The 20,479-nt window shown below is 43.4% G+C and overlaps 2 protein-coding genes across 2 annotated transcripts in view; one reads left to right on the top strand and one right to left on the bottom strand.

Annotated features, from left to right (window-relative positions):
* LOC124269544 overlaps positions 1-9,508 on the bottom strand; it is a 43,074-nt gene extending 33,566 nt beyond the window's left edge. Inside the window, exon 1 of the mRNA XM_046704575.1 lies at positions 9,405-9,508. The gene's annotated coding sequence lies outside the window, so the exon portion shown is untranslated. The remainder of the gene's footprint in view (positions 1-9,404) is intronic.
* A 64-nt stretch (positions 9,509-9,572) lies between these two features.
* LOC124269547 (neurogenic locus notch homolog protein 1-like) lies at positions 9,573-18,738 on the top strand. Its single transcript, XM_046704578.1, has 6 exons — positions 9,573-10,051; positions 10,651-10,845; positions 12,603-12,716; positions 13,072-13,317; positions 16,629-16,826; positions 17,806-18,738. The coding sequence occupies exons 1-6, from the start codon at positions 9,727-9,729 to the stop codon at positions 17,979-17,981; spliced, it is 1,254 nt and encodes a 417-aa protein (XP_046560534.1). The 5' UTR covers positions 9,573-9,726; the 3' UTR covers positions 17,982-18,738.
* The last annotated feature ends 1,741 nt before the right edge of the window (positions 18,739-20,479 follow it).

The raw sequence follows: 20,479 nt of genomic DNA, 5'->3' as shown, positions 1-20,479 counted from the left end.
GAAGGCTCAACCCACGGGCAAGTTGAAATTATACCTGTACGTGATTATGGAAGAGCAGCTTAATATAGATAACGGGAGATTTGTGCAAGCCATCTATTGATCTACCTCATGATGCACACTGCGCCATAGTGTGTGGGCAGACGGGTTGTGGGAAGACCGTTTTTCGTGCTGGATATGCTGGAGAATTACTATAGGGATACCTTCGACAATGTTGTTATCATGTGCCCTACTCTGCACATCAATAGAACATAAACGGAAAGATCTTGGGTGATGACGGACCCGGACGTGCACAAAGTCGACACGAGAACACTTGTACAGGATTGGTTGAAAGCTTATCACAACAAATTCAAGGGGGAGTCGACGCTGTTTATCCTGGACGACTGCAGCGCTAATAAAGAGATAACAAAAAAGAGAGACATGCTATCGCAAAGCACAGCGTTTGGGTGTTGACGCAGAAGTTCAACTCGGTACTGAAAGACCTCAGGGGACAGACGCGATGGGCTGCCTTATTTCACTGCAAGGACAGGGATTCGGAATGTTTGAGAGAAAACGACGTGATGAGCAAACCTGAACGGGAACAAGTGAAAAGGCAGGTAGCTGAAACTAAGCATGCTAAGCTCCTGCTCAAGACCAACCAACCCGTGGCTTATGAAGTGCTAAGCAATGCTAAGCATTGCTGAGCAAAGGCTTGGCAATGGCTTTGCAATGGCTTAGCAATTAAAAGTTACTATTCCCTATGGATTGTGAAGTGCTCATCGTGTGCAATTTAACCTTCATCTCGCTGTGTTTTGCCTGTAATGGTTATTATATCATTAGAGTTAAGAATCGCTTGTTACATTATAGGATGGAGTGCAACGAACTGCACAAACAAGCGGCCTGATGATGACAAGCGAGAGAAACTGGTGGCGCTGGCGGTCGGCGGCAAGGCCAAAAAATACTTTGGGGAATATGCTCCATATAAAATCCAGAAACTACCCGCCGATGAGGTCGATAAGCTGTACACGAGATATGAGTGCCGGCTCGGGGCCGAGATGACGAAGACTATAGGCTCGACCATGATGCAGATCTACAAAGGCATAGCGTCGTATGTCCTCCCCATTCCCCTGGAACGCCGGCTTTACCTGTGGGAGGACTTCGAGAAGGACCCCTTTATCCAACACGCCGTCAGCTACCTGCTGTACCATAAATACGGTATGTTCTTAGCCCCGGTGACGGCGGCGATCATCACGGCAAAGCATTGTCAATTTAAAGAGGGGAATAATAATCATAATAGTATACAAGTTGGATGCTGCTCCGATAGAGGAAACCCCGACTCAGGAGGCCCCAGTACAAGTCACCATGCAGAAGAACACTAAAAGGGTCGCCGCCGGTAGAAAAGGCGGTCTAGCCAAGCAACATAAGAATAACTATATATGGATTGTAGGCGCAACTGCTGCGGTTGCCGTGGTTTCATGCTTTATAATAGGCCACAAGCACTGCATTGATCCCAAAGCAATTAAACTAGGTACACATATGAGTATACAATGAGACCTGCCCCCTATCGATGCCAGTACATACTTGTGGAGAAAACTGAGACCTGCGGTAGGAAATGTAGGGGATGGAGGGGTACTGTTGTTTCCACAGGAGGTGTTTCGCGAACTATACATGCTCCGTGTGCGGTATCGGGGTTAAATGCCATTCTGTTTATGTAAAGCCCACGGGGCAAACGTCATCCGACATCACCTTATCTACGAGAGGAAAAAGGACTACATAAACGAACGTAGCTGCCTCCTCAGGATGGAGGTGTAGCTCTCATTATTTTTTGATGGTTGGAGGAGTTACCTCCCTTCCCTCAGTGACCCAATTAGAGACTGTGTACACCTAGGTATAATAATGCCTGCTATTCAATTCATTCGAATTCCACCCCCTGCTTTTGGCCTGAGAAGCTGGTTGATGTTTCCAGGTAAACACAGTATTGATGACATCAGACCTCTGATCATCAGCAAACTCGAAGAGGAAATAAACGAATTGGGACACATCAACTTTCAAATGATTGTAACTACAAAGATGGGTGTCTTCAGAGAACAAGTATTGACTGAATAAGCCAATATATATACGTGTATCCCCAAAGATCTGGAAATAATAAATCGGGAAAGCTATCCTGAGCCCAGAATCGATACGGTTATTCTGAATAAATTCGTGGTGAATGATATGTGTGCTTCATTTTTCACCCAGTACCAAACACCCAATTAGAGATTGTATACACCTTGGTATAACAATGACTACTGTCCAAGAGCTCAAGCATATTGCGAGAGAACGAGGCGTAGTGGGGTACTCTAGATTGAGGAAACCCCAGCTGTTTAGCTTACTAGACATACAACCCCCTCCAACGGTGAAACAACTCAAACTCTAAGCCAGAGAGCTGGGGTTGACTGGTTATTCCCATATGAGGAAAGCCGGGCTAGTCGCACTGTTGCACGCCCCCGTACAAAGACCCACGGTAAAACAGCTCAAACAAGAAGCCCGAGAGCTAGGGTTGGCGGGTTATTCCCGTATGAGGAACCCCGAGCTCGTTGAGCTGTTGCATCAGCACAGAGTCGTTGATCTAGAGTTCGTGCGCACTGAAGCTGTAGGTAACTACCTGAGAGGCTGGCACATGCATGTAGATAAGAACATAGACATCGGCGATGTCAAGCTGCTGATCGCTGACAAAGTTAATGAGGAACTGAACGATTTGGGAAGTCTAAAGTTTCAAATAACGGTAAAGATGTTACTTGATAAACAGCAGACGGACGGTGCCATTGAAAACGTTCAGCCTTACCTCCGGGGTAAGCAAGAAGTCTTGACTCATGCTAAGACTATAGACGAGTCCATCGATACCAGTCTTTAGCAAATACGGGAATATTTGGAACGCTTCATGCACAGGGGTTCCGGGTGGGCCGTGGATAAAATCTATCTAGGCATAGCTAACTACCTACCGTTCAGAGGCGGATCGTACCTAGACTTGCCAGCCTACTACAAGGGAAAACAAGCCATGGTCAACATCAAAAACAGAGGGGACGATTGCATGAGGTTAGCGATCAGGTAAGCCTTGTTTCCGACCGACGTTAATTCGAACAGACCTAGGAGCTATCCCCAAGATGAAGGGCTGAACTGGGACGGCATAGACGAACCCACCCCCATATCTCAGGTCACTAAAATCGAGAAGCAGAATGCCATAGCCATCAACGTCTTTGGGCCCGAAGGCAACAAAACGATCGTGCACAGGATCAGCCCAAAAAAGGGTTGCCGTGTGATCAATATATTCATGATCCAGCGAGGTGGTAAGTACCACTTCGCGTGGATAAAACACTTCAGCAGGCTGTTGTACGACCAATCGAAATACAGAGGGAAAAAACGATGCCTACATGGCTTCATGCGAGCTGATTTATTAGAATCCCACCGGGAGGATTGCCTAGGCGTGGGGCAGACGGCCATATGAATCGACATGCCCAACGAAAACGACAACATCTTAAAATTCACCAACCATAAGAACCAGATGCCAGTGCCATATATCATCTACGGCGACTTCGAAGCCTTGATCAAAAGCGTTAACATCGGGCCGACCCCCAACACGCACAAAACGCAGAAGCACGAGGCCTGTGGGTTCGGATACGTGGTCGTCCGATGTGATGGGGAAACGAAAGCTCCCGTAGTGTACAGGGGTCCCGACCCGGCTGAAAAGTTTCTAAAGTGCTTGCAATGTGAAGAAAAAATCATCAGGAAAAGATTGTACACCGTCGTTCCCATGCGCATGACTCAAGCTGACCGGCGAGCTCACGATAGCAGTCACATATGCCACGTGTGCGATGAACCGCTGAACAGCGATTCGGTGAGAGATCACTGTCACATCACCGGCGAGTACAGAGGCGCACCCCACAGCGTGTGTAACCTCAAACTCAAAATCAACCCCAAGACAATCAGCTTCCCCGTGGTCTTCCAGAACTTGAGAGGGTACGACTCTCACTTGATCATGCAGGCCATTGCGAAGGTTGACGGCAACCTGACGTGCATCCGAAACAAGATGGAAAAATACATCTCCTTCTCATTAAATGGTCTGAGATTCATCGACAGCGTTCAATTCCTGCTGTCGTCTCTCGATAGTTTGGTCAAGGCCAACGACCCGAACGACTTCCACATCACCAATCGATACACCGACGCCGAGACTCGACCTCTGTTAATGAGGAAGGGCGTTTACCCTATGAATACATGGACAGCTGGACCAAGTTCAACAAGACACGACTGCCTCCCATCAACCGATTTTACAGCAACTTGACCGAATCGACCATCACCCAGGACGATTACTCGCACGCGATTAACGTATGGAATAAACTGGGCTGCAAGAATCTGGGTGATTACCACGACCTGTACTTGAAAACAGACGTACTCCTGTTGGCCGACGTGTTCGAGATATTCAGGAAAACGTGCTCAAAACAGTACGACCTAGACCCCGCGTGGTATTTCTCCTCCCCGGGTCTCTCTTGGGATGCCTTGTTGAAAAAGACTGGTGTGAAACTCAAACTATTGACAGATTACGACATACACCTGTTCATCGAAAAAGGCTTGCGAGGTGGGATTTCCATGGCTTCCAAACGCTACGCGAAAGCCAACAACAAGTACGTGAAGTATAATCCGAAGCGACCCACCACCAACATCCTCTTTCTCGACGCCAGCAACCTATACCCACCGGGGGATTCGAGTGGACATCCGCGATTGATGTCATGAGCATCGTATCAGATTCGAAAAAAGGCTACATACTCGAAGTGGACTTGGAATATTCCGTGGAATTACACAAATCACACAACAGCTATCCACTCGCTCCCGAACGATTGATGGTTAACCCAGATTGGATGTCCGACTACCAACAAAACTTGCTGGGGAAAAATAAACCGGCTAACGTCGAAACTCGTACCCAACTTGATGAACAAGAAGAAATATATCGTTCACTATCACAAACTGCAACTGTACCTGTCGCTGGGAATGAAACTCACGAAACTTCATAGGGTGCTCAAGTTCGACCAGAGTCCGTGGATGGAGCCCTACATTAGAATGAACACAGACTTGCGAACAGTGATTTCGAGAAAAACCTGTACAAGCTCATGAACAACTCAGTGTTCGGTAAGACGATGGAGAATTTGCAAAAACGCGTGACCGTGAAGCTGGTCCGGGCGAAAGAGGAAGACAAGCTCAGGAGACTGATAGCAAGCCTAGCATTCAACCTGAGCAAGATATTCACCGACGATCTGGCAGCCCTACATATGAGGAAGAGCCACATCAAGTTCAACCGGCCCGTCTACGTTGGGATGAGCATCCTCAACCTCTCCAAGCACCTGATGTACGACTTCTACTACAACGAGCTCAAGAAGCAGTATGACGAAAGGTGCGAAGTGTTGTACATGAACACGGACTCCCTGCTGATGGAGAATCGAACCGAAGACGTGTACGAGGAGATGACAAAACACATCCATTTATACAACACCAGTGACTACCCCAAGGACCATGCCATGCACAGCACGGTTAATAAAAAGGTCCTCGGTAAGATGAAGGACCAGTGTGCTGGCACGCCCATAGCGGAGTACATAGGCTTGAGGCCCAAGATGTACTCCATCCTGAAAGCCGACAATAGCGAGATCCGGAAGGCGAAGGGTGTCAAGAAGTACGTGGTGAAACAACACATCAAACACGCCAGGTTCAAGGAGGCCCTGTTCAAGGCCCGCACCCTGTGGCAGATCTATTTACCGGCACCAAGCTACGTGCCTATAAGAAAGTTCGGCATTGCTGTACCCAATAGCGTCCACCAGGCCGACCTCCTGTTCCTACCCCACGACAAGAGGTACAAGTATGCCCTAACCATCATGGACGTGGCCAGCCGCTACAAAGAAGCCGAACCCTTAACCGCGAAAGACTCGGCCCAGGTAGCCCGCGGATTCGAACGCATATACAAGCGCAGCCCGCTGACATGGCCCACCATGTTGCAAGTCGACCCCGGACGGGAGTTCATGGGTGCCGTGTCACAACTGCTAACTAAGCACGGCGTCCAGGCCAGAGGGGGCGCAGACGGGGCTCATCGCAGCCAAGCCATAGTCGAGAGATTCAATAGGACTTTAGCCGAGCACTTATTCGGGCATCAGTATGCGAGAGAGATGGCCAACCCGGGAAAACGATTGACGGGGCTACCTCAAGTGGTGTCGGCTATCAATAACGAAATCACTCGGCTCACCGGCGAGAAACCGGCCGACGCTATCAAACTGAAATCAGTGATAGCCGAACCGACTGCACCATCGCATGGGAAGGAGAAACAGATACCCGACCGGGTCCAAGTGAGGTACCTCTACCAGCCGGGAGAACATGAAGGGGACACTCGGAAACGACCCACCAACCCGACATGGTCAGTCAAGACTTACAACATAGATAAAATGGACATCAAAGCCGACGAGCCAAACTTGAAAGATGGGCCAGAGAGAGGTTTCGTCAGAGAGGAATTATTGATCATACCAGACGGCACAATGTTACCCCCCCAAGCAAAATATTTAACACTTACCTTGTCGCCAATAGTATCCTGTAACCAGGTCACATTAAACTGTTTCCTTGAGGTCAACACGACATAGTATCACGTGATCAGGAAAGTGTTGGCTCGCCATAGTGACCAGGAAGTTAACTGGGGATTCAAACCATGGTATATACAATAGCGGAGAGAGATAAGGGCTGACAAAAGCTTTATTTCATAAATGAAGCTTTACAGAGTCTTTTTGTTGGAATTGATCTCGTACCCCTGTTGTATATACTACTACAGTAGTCTCCCTCTTCTTGAGAGATCCTTCTGATGCATGCATATAACGAAACATGATATCCTTTTCAGCTGATAGGCAACCATTTCACCCTTTAAATTCCAGGTAGGAATGTACAATCGATTTTTTTATGTTTGCTTGTCTGTAAATAGACTATAAATATATGACAATGTGCTTTGGGAGGATTTGTGAATATATTGCAAAGGTACACCTATAACGTAAACACATGTATACGTTTCCACAATCCCAGAACACCCTCAAAAACGTGAGACTGAGCATGCTTGCTTTTCATCATCCAGAATGTTCCTTGGCTTCACAATTAACGAACACGGACACGAAAATAAAAATAAAAATAAAATAATCGTAGGTGAAGATGTGCGACATGCGGTCATGCGACCGGTTGTACAGTGCCATGTCTAGGATCAACATGAATAACCGTTCTACATGTCTTACAGCCTATCAGTCCTTGGTTATCCAGTTACTGGCGAGTGCCAAGCAGGGTTATATATGGAGTAACATGTTTTACCTTGTTGATGCATGACTGGGCCGGTATCGGACTAGACGCTCTATCCACTACACAACGGAATCCCTTTCGTTAGAATAGATAGACACCAAAATGTAGATAGACATCGAAATGTTCATGTGAGACTTCAGTACGAAATATCACCAAAATGTAGATAGACATCGAAATGTTCATGTGGGACTTCAGTACGAATATCGTCAGTGAACGATAGTTCGGGTTCCTAGCATTAAAGAAAGGAAATGTATATCTTCAGCGACGGTAACAGCCACCAGTATAGGTATAGGCCAGAAGGGTCAGGAGTATGTGTTGTCGGTGTATATGTATATGGCATGCAAGAGGAGCTGCAAATGATTGAGTTGCTAGGTGATTTGGTGTAATCATTTTCTGATGACGTGGTATGTATCTCATAACATTAACCACTTGTTTTGCCGGCTTATAAGAAGATACCATCTGGCTAAATTTTACAGACTGAGTAGCTAATTGTTCTACATGTTGCTGTGAGTTCGGCTTCATTCGTATACTTAATGTAATTACTCGAATGAGGTTGAGTGGAGTCTTCCTTAGTAATTGTTACGGCATTTGTTATACACATACCAGTAAAGTACATGTGCCCACATATTAAAATCACCTGCAGAATATGTGATACTAAAAATATAATAATCCGGAATTTGGATTACGGAAGAATATAACATAATGGAGGTCGCGAGGACATACCTCTAGATTTTGAGATCTTACCCTGAGACAAGCAAACACTGTTTGAAGGACTACATGATAATACCATGAGACTATGAAATAAAACGCAAAGGTCACAAGACGATAATGCCTCAATGTCGCAGGATGATAATTAGAGGCCATAAGATAATACCAGATAAAACTGGTCGTTAATTAATTACCTGACACACCTAGGCCTGCGGGCCGTAATTAATCTAAAACACACAGACCTCAAGAATATTGGTAGAAGTCACGGCATCACACCTCACACACACAGAAGTAAAGAGAAAAACAAGAAGTCCCTAAATAATACCTTAAACCTCCGAGATAATAATCCGAGGCCACGAAAAGATACTCGTAATCCACAAGATAATACCCGGAATCCTTAAGATAATACCCGGAATCCTTAGGATAATACCAGGAATCCTTAAGATAATACCCGGAATCCTTAAGATAATACCAGGAAGCCAGGAACTTATTGTTATCTGCAGGCCATGGGACAACCCGACTAAATACCTCGAAATAATGACAAATATATTTGATAATGAAAGGAGAAATATTATATTCCAGGGAATGAAGCTAATACTGCAAACATTTACGTTTATGTTAGTAAATATCGGAGATATATTATTATTTTCAGATTATCCTGGACACCGGTAGAATATTAAATCGATCGGTGACTGGTCTTGAAAACATAACACTGTTAAATCTGGACTACGAGTCGTGACCTCAATACCCTTGAAGCAACAGTATAGCGTATACAGCATTTGTTGGCATCGAATCTTCCACAGTTCCATACTACAGGCGATAAGTGTAATTATCAACGGATTCATATAATCATCATAAACCAAACGAGTAAAAATTGAATTGTTCTATTTTCCTATTAATATGCATAGGTGAAAAACATTAGGAAACGTATCTACGTACGGTGTGTAAAACAATAACGATTCAGAATAAACCTGGAAAAAATATGTAATATGTTGGCGTAAGTTTTTCATTTTTCATTTGATCCGACAGCTCGGAAAATATGTTAATAACATTGTACTATCGTTGTCGTGTATATATTTTTTTTGTATGACTAATTCTTGAATTCTTCCTTCAACTTTGCCGCCATATAGCTGGAATATTGCTGAGTGCGGCGTAAAATTCAACTCAACTCAACTCCTTCAACTTTGCAACTAGCGATCTGCGGGTTCAGTTTAGGCTGACAGGGCTTTATCCAGTAATTGAGAACTAACCAACCACTTATAGGAAATCAAAAGGAAAATGTAAATATCTGCAAGATTGATACTTTAGCTTACACTCATAACACCTATCTTGCTAAATGTACTCAAGACTTATCTGTAGCGCAATATTCCACTTACCCCTGCTGGTTGCCTGAAGTCTGTTTCTATGCCTTTAACAGAAAAGCCTGTCTCGGGTGTAGATCATGTGAAGGCGGCGTATTTGATTACACCTTGTCGTGTGACGCCTGCATTAAGTATAGCCAGTATGGATAGGCGGTCCCAAATCTACCCAATAGCCTTATCTCAACCGACGTCTTTGTCTAGCCATTGAGGAGGTAATGCAAGGACTGTTTTCCGAATCTTGTCTCTAGAAATAGATGAAACAGTCAACAGGGTTTTTTGATGAAGTTTTCATCCGGATAGTATCTTCTACAACCAGAAAAGGGTTTACAAGGCCACAATGTTTTCATGTATATGGTATATATTTGTTCTGCTGATGCTGCCTGCTGCGTGGAGTCAGAGAGCTTCAACATGGGATGCTTGTGGATGCAGCTGGGTAGCCTGGCAAGAATGGGCGAAATGCTCGAAGCTCTGCTACGGGAGGCAGGTGAGAGAGAGGCAAGTGCGAGTTCTTGACAGTTGTGGGACTTTTAGACACTGTGATGGTGGAGCCGGCGCCTATGACTACCGAGACTGCAACACCCACTGTACCTTCGGTTCGTACGACTCCTCCTACGGCGGATGCAGGTGCCCGGCAGGAAGATACGGAACATGCTGTGATAATGGTAAAGTTATTGAACTAATCACATGTCTGTATTTAATCCTCTGTTTGCTGAAACCATCTCCGTGTCCTGATTAGTAACCGTTTGTATGTTATTCATCGAAACATAAAACTGATTTCACCAGGTTATATCCCCCACGCAGGTAGGGAATGCTTGTATAATGACACAGTACTTACCTAAGATATTTATCAGTCTTCAGCAACCCATGCTTGTCGCGACTACCGGGATCGGGTGGTCAGGTTGACACGTGTTATCGTATCCCAGTTGCTTAGATCGATGTTTATGCTGTTGATCACCGGATTGTCTGGTCCAGACTCGATTATTTTCAGTCCGCTGCCATCTATTCTAATCCGTCCTTCAAGGATCAGTTAGTGATAATTGGTCTTTCTTCGGGTAAATGTGGCTGCATGTGTAGTGGGTGAATGACCCTTTGATGTAAAGCCGGCTGATATCGACCAATATGAAAGTATTTTGTCATGTTCCTCTCTCAGTAATTAATTTTACAAAATGGCTCTCTCAAAGTATTTTCTATTTTTACCTCATATAACAAACCACTTTATATGTCTCTTTTTATTCACATAACGCTATTGTCTTTCTGTAAGTTGTTACCTGCGGTACGCCACAAACAACGTCTAACGGTGCCTACACCGTCAGCGACAGCTACGACTACGGCAGTGTGGCCACATACACATGCAGCGACGGATACAATATGACTGGATCGGCCACAATGACGTGTTCAACATACGGCAGCTACTCCACATATGGCTACTGGACAGGGTCTACGCCAAGGTGCCTATGTAAGTCATGACTCATTAATCCAAATTATCATGGTTCTACAGCAAAAAGTTATTGCAGCATTGCCGCACTGAAGCATTGACCACATCCCACTGGTCCTCAAAGAGGGGCAATGGCAACATTTAGAAGAGAGTCGTATGTCGGACTTACCAAGGGATAGCAACCTGACCGAGTCAATAAAAAGATGCAAGTACCACAACCGGACGAATAATAGAATATTGAAACAGAACCGTTAGACCTTTAATGTTGAATCTTTAGACCTTTAATAATGGTATTTATATCCATATGGTGAAACATAACCAGTGTCATATATATCATATGTGCACATGCGCAGATATGACTTTTGCCAAGCAACCATTGTTTCTGTATTTCATTATCTGTGACGTCATTAAACAGTTGAACGTGACATCAGTGAACAGGGCAGTCACGCTTGCTTACCGTGTTTTACTGCACATATGTACATGAATAAAATGGATTAAAAAGAAATTATTACACTCGCAAGTGTGCCACACGACTTATACGAAATTCGTGCAAAATTTTGTATTGATCGAGCGAAAAGAATTTCACACTCGTTTCGTATAAGTCGTATGAAACATTCGTGTAATAATCTCTATGTTCATAGCGCATGGATCATCCTCTTCAAAGGAACGTGCGCCTGAACGATGTAGATAAGTCGGATATGAAAATCGAATGAGGTAAAACAACACTGGGACCAACATCGAACACTCTAACATAAACAAAACATTTCCCGTCAGTCATTCAGTACCTCTGTTTATGGGTGTCACCCTCTAGGGAATTATCTGAAACCGATCTCGGCCATTGATGCTATTCATTAGACACAGTAGCACATATATATATCAGCTATCGACACTTTACTATAATGCAGTATTTGTTACCACAATATGTCACCTACACTGTGCTGAACGACTAAGGGCTTTTCCATTCTTCAAACTGCGAAGTAGAACTCAACGAGAGACATCCACTGAGTACAAACCTTGATACATCAGCACATTCTTCCAACGCCAACTGGGATTAGGTCTGGTGTGGCGTGGTCAGTATGACCATTAGGATGACCGCCAGAATGCTGTTGTACAGTATCCATGGAAGGGTAGCTGAACAACTCAACCGAAAACTCGTACTGGTCGTGCGGTTTACAATCCTGGTCCATGAATGTGGAAAGGGGTTTGTCGCGTCTATTGTGTATGAAGATGGTGAGGCTCGTATCCACCGTACACACATTGTAACTTACTACCTGGAAAACATACAATGACCAGCCAAAATTCCTGACCCAGAGCACGCGTGGGCCTTGGTCGTTGAAACTGGGTCATTATTGGGTCAGGTGTTGAGAAACAAGAGTTTATGAGACCCTCTCAAATTTATATCAGTTCGGACCATGCCTCATAAGCAGATGCTTGGCCTACGATGAGGCGTGTGGTTGGGTGTTGGAGAGACAGTGTTTAGCCACCTGTCGTCTTTCTGTTTGCAACCTACGAATACACCGTGAACATATCTGTTGCAATGTTTCAACTGGTCCTAACTTTCGCTCGGCCATCCGTTACCAGTGCCCGCCAACTCGCTGCAATGACTTGTTATTCTCGAATATCCCCTGATATAACGAAGCAGCTACAATACAGCAACACGCATTAAGTGATCATGGTATGTCTTGTCAAGTCTATGGCATTTATTGCTACACACCACGTCAGAATATTTCAAGGCGTTTGTTTGTTCGTATAACGGTCACATTTGTTTGTGTCTCCAGTCGCTGAATCCTGCAACAGCAACCCCTGCCAGAACGCAGGCACGTGTGTGAACGGCCTGGACCTGTTCACGTGTATGTGTCCACCTGGGTGGTCAGGGGTCAACTGTGAAGAAGGTAGGACTTCAAACATGTCTGGTCAAGTCAAGACATTTGGGCGCCATTGAATGCTAATAGCACCTCAAATCTGATAATACGTTTTTGTCCCAAGTATTCTTCTCAGACACAAAAGCGACGGAGTGGCATATTTTTGAGTATTTATGACTGTTTATTCATTATATACTGGACAAAATGAGTTAGGGATATTGGTATTTTTATGATTGATATTTTATCAGTTAGTCAATGAATAAATAGATCATAATTCATAATTTCAAAATTTACATATATCCTAACTATTTTTGTCCAGTATATGTACTTTATATCTGATTTTTCAACCTTACAAATATGAACCATATACACATCCTTCCTTCAGACGTCCAGCCCCCTGTAATGAGTGGCTGTGAAAACAGGACAGATCTCAATACAGCTGACCACGAACTGACCCATGAGTGGACAGTGCCAACCTTCACAGACCCACTTGGTAACGAAGTCACAACGACATCCAACTACATCAGCAACTCCTCCCGCTTCCCCTGGGGCGACTTCTTCGTCCAGTACGTGGCCACCAAGGCAAACAATGGTTTACAGAAAGAGTGCAAGTTTCAACTCAGCATTAGACGTAAGCATTAACATACGCCCACGCACGCGCGCACGCACACAAAAAATGAATGCATGAACATACATTCACGACCACACGCAAGTACGCACGCACGCTCGCACACGCATACACACTCACAGAGTCGGGAGTGGTCAATTAAGGTTCACATCCCAGGGTCGCCGTATGATAGATTTGACTGTCAGCACTATATCTGTACTCATGGGTTTTACCACTGATGCGCATCTTAAGTCTGTACATTATGGGAAGTCCCGACACGTAAGGCTGACATGTCGTAATATGATATTAAGGTATAGATACGTTAAACCAGAACCATGTGTGTATTTACATTCATTAAGTGACTGCATTGTTAACGGTCGATATTGCGCAATGAATTGGCAGACACATTCAATGGTAAACCATGACATATTACATTATGAACAATGGTCTGTGGGGGTCGTTCTACTTCTTCCTCGCGACACAGCTACCTGTTCTCCTTTGTGAAAGAATGTACATAGGCAGTAGACCAAACACAACACAACAGATATGACAAATGCATTAATAACTTGTGGCATATCTCCCAGATCTTAATTTACGCCATCGAACACATTTCAATAGCTTGTTCTACCTGTCCTCATGGCTCATTGTTCTTGTTTGAATGGCCGGTAAGATTCTCATTGGTTTGGTAATAACCTGACCTCTGGGTTAAGCCTGAAAAATGTATTCACTGAGGAGTAATCCAGGCATATGACGTCGGACTGTAATTTCTGTTGTCTGAACAGTGATATATTGTCTGAACAGTCTGAACAGAGGCACGCTATCAGCATGCCACAAAGTCTGGCCACCGATCCATTTATCCTCTTCTTACAATCAGGTTATGTTGTTTGGGATCCGTTTAACATCGCTACTTCTTGCAAGTATTTATTAAAACTCACAAATATGTAGGACAAACGCCAACAAACCTTATGTTACTCGATGCAGTTATAATATGTATATATAAAAACTGTATTTAGGCCATTTGGGGATATATGCATGGGTGGTTATGTGATGTTAGAAGCTGTGTATGGACAGTTAGAAGTTTTGGAACTGATAATGTCATCGTGATACAAACTGGGTACTGAGAAGATAATAGGGTTTATAATTCAGAAGTAGTAGGTTTGTTTGTTGTATAACGCCACACTCAGCAATTACGGCGGACTTTACATAATCGACTCTGGACAAGACAATCCAGTGACCAGCATCATAAGCATCATTTTTTGAAGCGATGAAATAGTCAGCGAGTCTCAGTCTGCACCCAGCCCCGCCTCTTACGGCAAGCATGGGCTGCTGAAGACCTTTTCTAACCTGGTCCAGCAGTAGGTAAAAGTAAAATCCCATTCCACAACCACAATGGTAAAACGGATGTTTGTACAAAGGTGAGCGTTTCCTGCCTTACCTGTGACACTTATCATAAACACACGCAAAACCTAGACAACTGCTAGAGAAAGCACAAAGCATATTGAATAATAATTAGTCAAAACGTGAACTATACAGGATCTATTGCTCACTGATGTGTCTGGAAATGTCTTACACACGTCTACCACGATTTCTGAAAGCTTTACTGAGGCACTGAATGTTCAAACAAATTCTCAGCAAATCTCTGGTAAATCTTTTAGTAAATGGTACATGTCAAGTTTACCCGTTAGAGTTGCTGTCAGCATTCAGGTCCCTAGCAGAATTAGCCTTACATAATGACGGTCACTAAATGGATCGGTGGTCAAAGTGGTCATGCTTTGGTCGTTTGTACGTGATCGAATCCAAAATGTGTGGATCGAGATGTTTAAAATTTTAAACACAATGTTTTCTAGTACAGACGCCATTATTTACATTATCAATAAATCGATATATCGATCAATGAGGCGTTAAAAAACCCAAACTGATGTCCGGTTTTATACACCCAACAATATGCACCCAGTTGTTATATCGTTCTAAACACATAAACCATATTATACTACAGTACAACCAGAAATTATTGAGAATTTAAAGATTGATATTTTTTATATTTTTTTCACTCATCACTCACGTATTAAATGTGAATATTAGCAGAACATAAATCCAGATTCAAAGACAGGTGAACAGTTAGTATTTTGTCAAGTCACCATGGGCAGCAATGCAGGCTTCAATGCGGCGGGGCATACTACTGATCAAAGAAGTTAGAAAGTCGTGGTCCATGCTGTCCCAATATCGGACCACCTCTTCTTTCATTTGAGCAATATTTGTCAGATTTTTCTTATTGACACTTTCCTTCATAAGTCCCCAAACATTTTCTATTGGAGTTAGGTCAGGGCTATAGCTTGGCCAATCTAATAATGTGATATTTTGGGTCCGAAACCATGCCTGTGAATGCTATGAACGATGTTTTGGGTCGTTGTCCTGCTGGAAAATCGAAACATTTCCATACAACACATGAGAAGATGGAAGTAAATGTCCCTCGAGAATATCTGTGTACCGCTCACTGTTCATATTCCCTTCAAATACACAGAAGGGCGTTGCCCCTAACACAGATATGCCACCCCACACGTAAAATTTCGGACTGTACTTTGGGCGCTGATACAGAGGTTTTTCAGTTTGTTTGGTCCAGAATTTCAGTGTACTTGGAAACAGCCACACAGAACTTTCATCTGAGAAAATCTATGCTGTAAGCACCAGTTCAACCTTCGCTCCTTTTGTTCAGGTTTCATGATCGGTGATGGAATTCCTCGACTTTTCTGCCAACCCATTGCATGCAGCTCAGTTCTAATTGTCTCCTTACGGACAGCCACAGTCCCTCTATCAATCATATCCAGCCTTAGGTTTTCTAAACTCCATCGTTTGTATTTAGAAACAAGAATACCAAGCCGCCTCCTGTCACCGACAGTCAATTTTCTAGGCCTACCTGTGCCTCCTTGGTGCTCAATGCCATATCCATTTGCAATAGTTTTCAAAACACAATAAACAGTGGACAAAGGGATGCCTGTTCTACTTGAAATCACTTTAGCTGATCTGATGTCCTTTTTCTCATACTCTAAAATCAACTTCCTCTTCTCTAAATCATCCATACTGAGGATCACTGAAAATGTCGTCTGTTAGCAAGTAAACAAAGGGGGATAACTCTTCACAACTAATGAAAAAGGATTAACGGAGTTGTCTCTCTTGAATGAAACCAAGCACTTGATAGCTGGTCAAGGTTGTTTATACTAGAAATCCAATTAAACATATTCCTAAAATTCTCAATAATTTCTAGTCATACTATATTTAACGTATCTTTATTAAGAGGACGTGTGCTTTATTTCAAATTTCCCTATTTTCTTTTACAGCTTTTCCATGCGATAACTTGTCTGTCCCCGAGTTTGGTTACGTGGCCTGTAACGGTTGGCGACCAGACTTTGGACAATATTGTTTGATTGGCTGCCTGGCGAACCGAACCCTACCACGTGACATTGATGGCAGCCAATGGTATGCGTGTGGAGCAGGCGGAACCTGGTCTTCAAACCCAGGAATGATCCAGTGTGAAGGTAACACATTTATATTTTGAAAAAATATAATTATTAATGAGTTTGGATATTTATTTCATTTGTATTTGAACAGTGGTGAAGCACGTTCATTGTACGAAATGTTACACCAAGATGTGTGGTAGCTTTGTTTACTGAGAGTTCGCTAGTCACCCAGTTCTATTCTCTACTACACTACACTTTGAGAAACAGCTTGTTTGTTCGCGTTGTGATATTCTAATACTGTATGATATTGCTAAAAGAGCCATAAAGTTAGAAAGTCATGCCCCCCTCAATCAGCCTATTCGATCCACTAATCCAGATATACGTGTATGTATGTTTTCTTTACGTGCTAGTATATCACCTTCTATTTCTATGCAAATATGAATAAGTATTCTCAACTGGTCGTAAAAGGCAAGTTAGTGGTGAAAATTATATGACTGGATAAGTGAAAATCAGTAATGACACCGGGTTTTCGCAAATAAGTACGTCGACCACAAAGTGTTTTGCCGTGGTTGATGTCATGAAGCACAGGTTGAATCGCAATGTTACCGAGCCGAACTACCTGGTTTGATTTAGTTACGTTTCACAATAGGGTATACAGAGCTATATTCCAGTGAGTGAGTGAGTGAGTTTAGTTTTACGCCGCACTATATCGCGGCGGTCTGTAAATAATCGAGTCTGGACCAAACAAACCAGTGATCAACATCATGAGCATCGATCTGCGCAATTGGGAACCGATGACGTGTGTCAACCAAGTCAGCGAGCCTGACCACCCGATCCCGTTAGTCGCCTCTTACGATAAGCATGGGTTACTGAAGATCAATATTCTAACCCGGACCTTCACGGGTATGAGCTACATTCCAACGGGGTTGTATCTCTATCGTGATGTTGGTATGTGGCTATAAATATTATGATGTATATCGGTATCTGTGAACATGAACTATTTTTGTAAATGGAATGGATATATTGTAAAAACATCAATGTATGAATTTGTACGCAGATAAGGCTGACCTCATCGGTGCGTCTGGTGGCATCCTCGGCAGTCCGGATTCTTGTGATGACGTCAGTGCCGTAAAAGAACAGTATATCTCATCACTGAAGAATTCGGATTTTAACACTGCATGTCTGAAACACACCGATCTGTGTGTACCTGGTAATGTCAACATTCGATGTTGATAGAAAACGGACTTTCTAACATTGTTATTATTATCAGGATAGCTCTGGCTTCTTGCCCAAACGTGGTAGGTCCAGTAAAGTTCAGTTGCACTGTCAGATATATAGCTAAGTTAGTCATGATATCCTTTGGCATATAATTTAAAGACCTCAATGGCGCGTGAAGAATATTGAGGAGATAATGGACTTGCTCTTCATACTAGGGCCCGTTCGCAATTTATAGGTAGGGCGTGTATGTACAAAATTGCTGACCCCCCTAGTATATGGGCATAAAATTGATGACCTACCCCCCCTAGTACCTTCCCAGAATAAATGGGCGACCCCCTTAAAACCATCACGCACGCACGCACGGACACGCACGCACGCACGCACGCACACACACACACACACGCACACACTAGCCATAAATTATGAACGGTCCCTTACGGTGACGGATGGTCACATTCAGCCTTCGAGTTAAACATAGGCATTTGCTAAAACTGTCCGGTAATGAAAATACGCTGATAACAAGCACAGGTCATGGTCGTATCTTATCAACGAAATCGATTGTCTCAATTTACACACATGCTTCTGAAGTAGCCGGAATAGTGCAACGGACTCTATATGTTTATATGGAAATTGTTTTGCCGTTTATATAATTATTCATATCTATGGTACTCTTTGTGAATATGAGATTGTGATTATGATTATGATGCCATAGGGCCGTTTTCTTGTGATCATTGACAAGATTGAATGTAATAAACAATACAAAATGCATTCAGATATCGGCGTTTACTATTTTCTGCCTGTCTCAAAGATTATACATAATCCTCAATACCATCGTGGAATGTTCGCAATGTTCACAGAAAGTGTTTGAGACAAGTGTATTAAATAACATGTGGATTCTCAAAAAGTCAAAAGAATTGCTTGAATTTGTACAGTCTCAGAAATGGACTGAGTTCAGAAGTAACATTTGATTTTTGAAGTAACGTTGTACACCACATGTCCATCTGTCTCTGGTCACTCTCTTGTTGTGTCATGTAAGCAAATAGTTTCAGTTTTACACTTTTGGTTTGATACATAAAGACTGAGAGCTAAGTAAAGTATAACTAGTTGTGTTTCAGTGTAATATAAAATTGAAAGAACTGTCACCAGGTTTTAGCATTAACTATTTGTGGATCATCCATCCCTGCAGCTGTCAATGAAACGTAACCGATGACGGGAAATTCTACGTAAACCTTGTTTTGTGTGAAGATTGAGATATAAAATGAGACTGCAATTCCATGACATGTTTGACATGTTTCTAATATATCCCCCCACAAGCAGATTTATTGATTATCAAAGACTAGATGTGTATAAAGATGTCCGTCAGCTATTTTGTATTTGAGCAAACATTTATACTATACTGTAAACCATTAAAAACGCAATTGGTAATTTGTTGTCCTGAAACTTACAAAAGTTCTATTGAAGATTTTTTCCTGCGATACAGAGGATGTAGGGATAAAAGGCTGTTATTCTGGCCCATTTCGAGTTCGAGTCCCGGAGCATTCCTCTCACATGAACTTTGATACTTAAAACTGAACCTTTGACATTTCTCGTAAACACAACCACATTCATGAAACACGTTGTGCACATGCATTACCTGCACCCAGGCCCTGTACAAGCACAAGGAATTGTGGAACTCAATCACTTTGAGAAAATGCCACACTTGACACAAGACGAAAGGAATCAGGTTATCGGCATGGTCAGCCAATGTGCTTCAGATGTGATGATTGCCAGGCACTTTAATGTGCATCCATCCACTGTAAGTCGACTCAGACAACGTTTTCGGCTACCGGAAGTGTTGCTGATCGTCCGCGACATGGTGCACCACCTGTGATAACAGCTCGACAAAACCGCAATATCCGAGTTTCACACTTGCGAAATCGGTTCCAAACAGCTGATGATTAGGCAAGGAGGACAATTGGGACAAGTCAACGTCATTTCACCACCTAAAACGTGCAAGGACGCCTTGCTGCCTTCAACATCCGGTGTCGTCACCCGTACCGTGGTCCAACCTTATTGCATCGCCACAGACTTGCCAGACAGCGATGGGCAGCAAATGGGGCCAATCTTGGCAACAGGACATGGCCAGATGTCATTTTTTGAAATGAATCCAGGTTTAACTTATCCTTTGCAGATGGACGTCAACAGATTTATCGACGTAAAGGAGAAAGACTTGCGCCAAACTGTGTCCTTAAACATGATCGTTTTGAAGGGGGTGGTGTCATGATCAGACCACAGACCATCAGAGGCTGCAGACCATCCAACAGCTGTGTGTCTTTCAATGCCCCAAAGACTGCGAGCATGTCTTGCAGCGCACGGTGGACACACCCGATCTTGACTGCAAGTGACCCCTCCTTTGTGTGATGTCGTTGTTGCGTCACTGATGTTGTTGTTGACTGGACATTTTCATGATGAAATTATTCACAGATGTTCACTTAAAACCTATCTGCCAGTTAGGTTTATATATGTTGAAATTA

Source organism: Haliotis rubra, unplaced genomic scaffold (genome assembly GCF_003918875.1).
Source record: "Haliotis rubra isolate DU_JTF1 unplaced genomic scaffold, ASM391887v1 Scf1454, whole genome shotgun sequence".
NCBI lineage: Eukaryota > Metazoa > Mollusca > Gastropoda > Lepetellida > Haliotidae > Haliotis > Haliotis rubra.
The sequence above is the reverse complement of the archived record's forward strand: the minus strand, read 5'-3'. Positions and strand labels throughout refer to the sequence as shown.

What these genes read in the sequence shown, in the direction of transcription:
- LOC124269547 (XM_046704578.1), top strand. Translation starts at nt 9,727, where the DNA reads ATGTTTTCATGTATATGGTATATATTTGTTCTGCTGATGCTGCCTGCT. An exon ending in CGGAACATGCTGTGATAATG is followed by an intron (nt 10,052 to 10,650) that starts GTAAAGTTATTG and finishes TCTTTCTGTAAG; the next exon opens with TTGTTACCTGCGGTACGCCA. An exon ending in AGGAATGATCCAGTGTGAAG is followed by an intron (nt 16,827 to 17,805) that starts GTAACACATTTA and finishes ATTTGTACGCAG; the next exon opens with ATAAGGCTGACCTCATCGGT.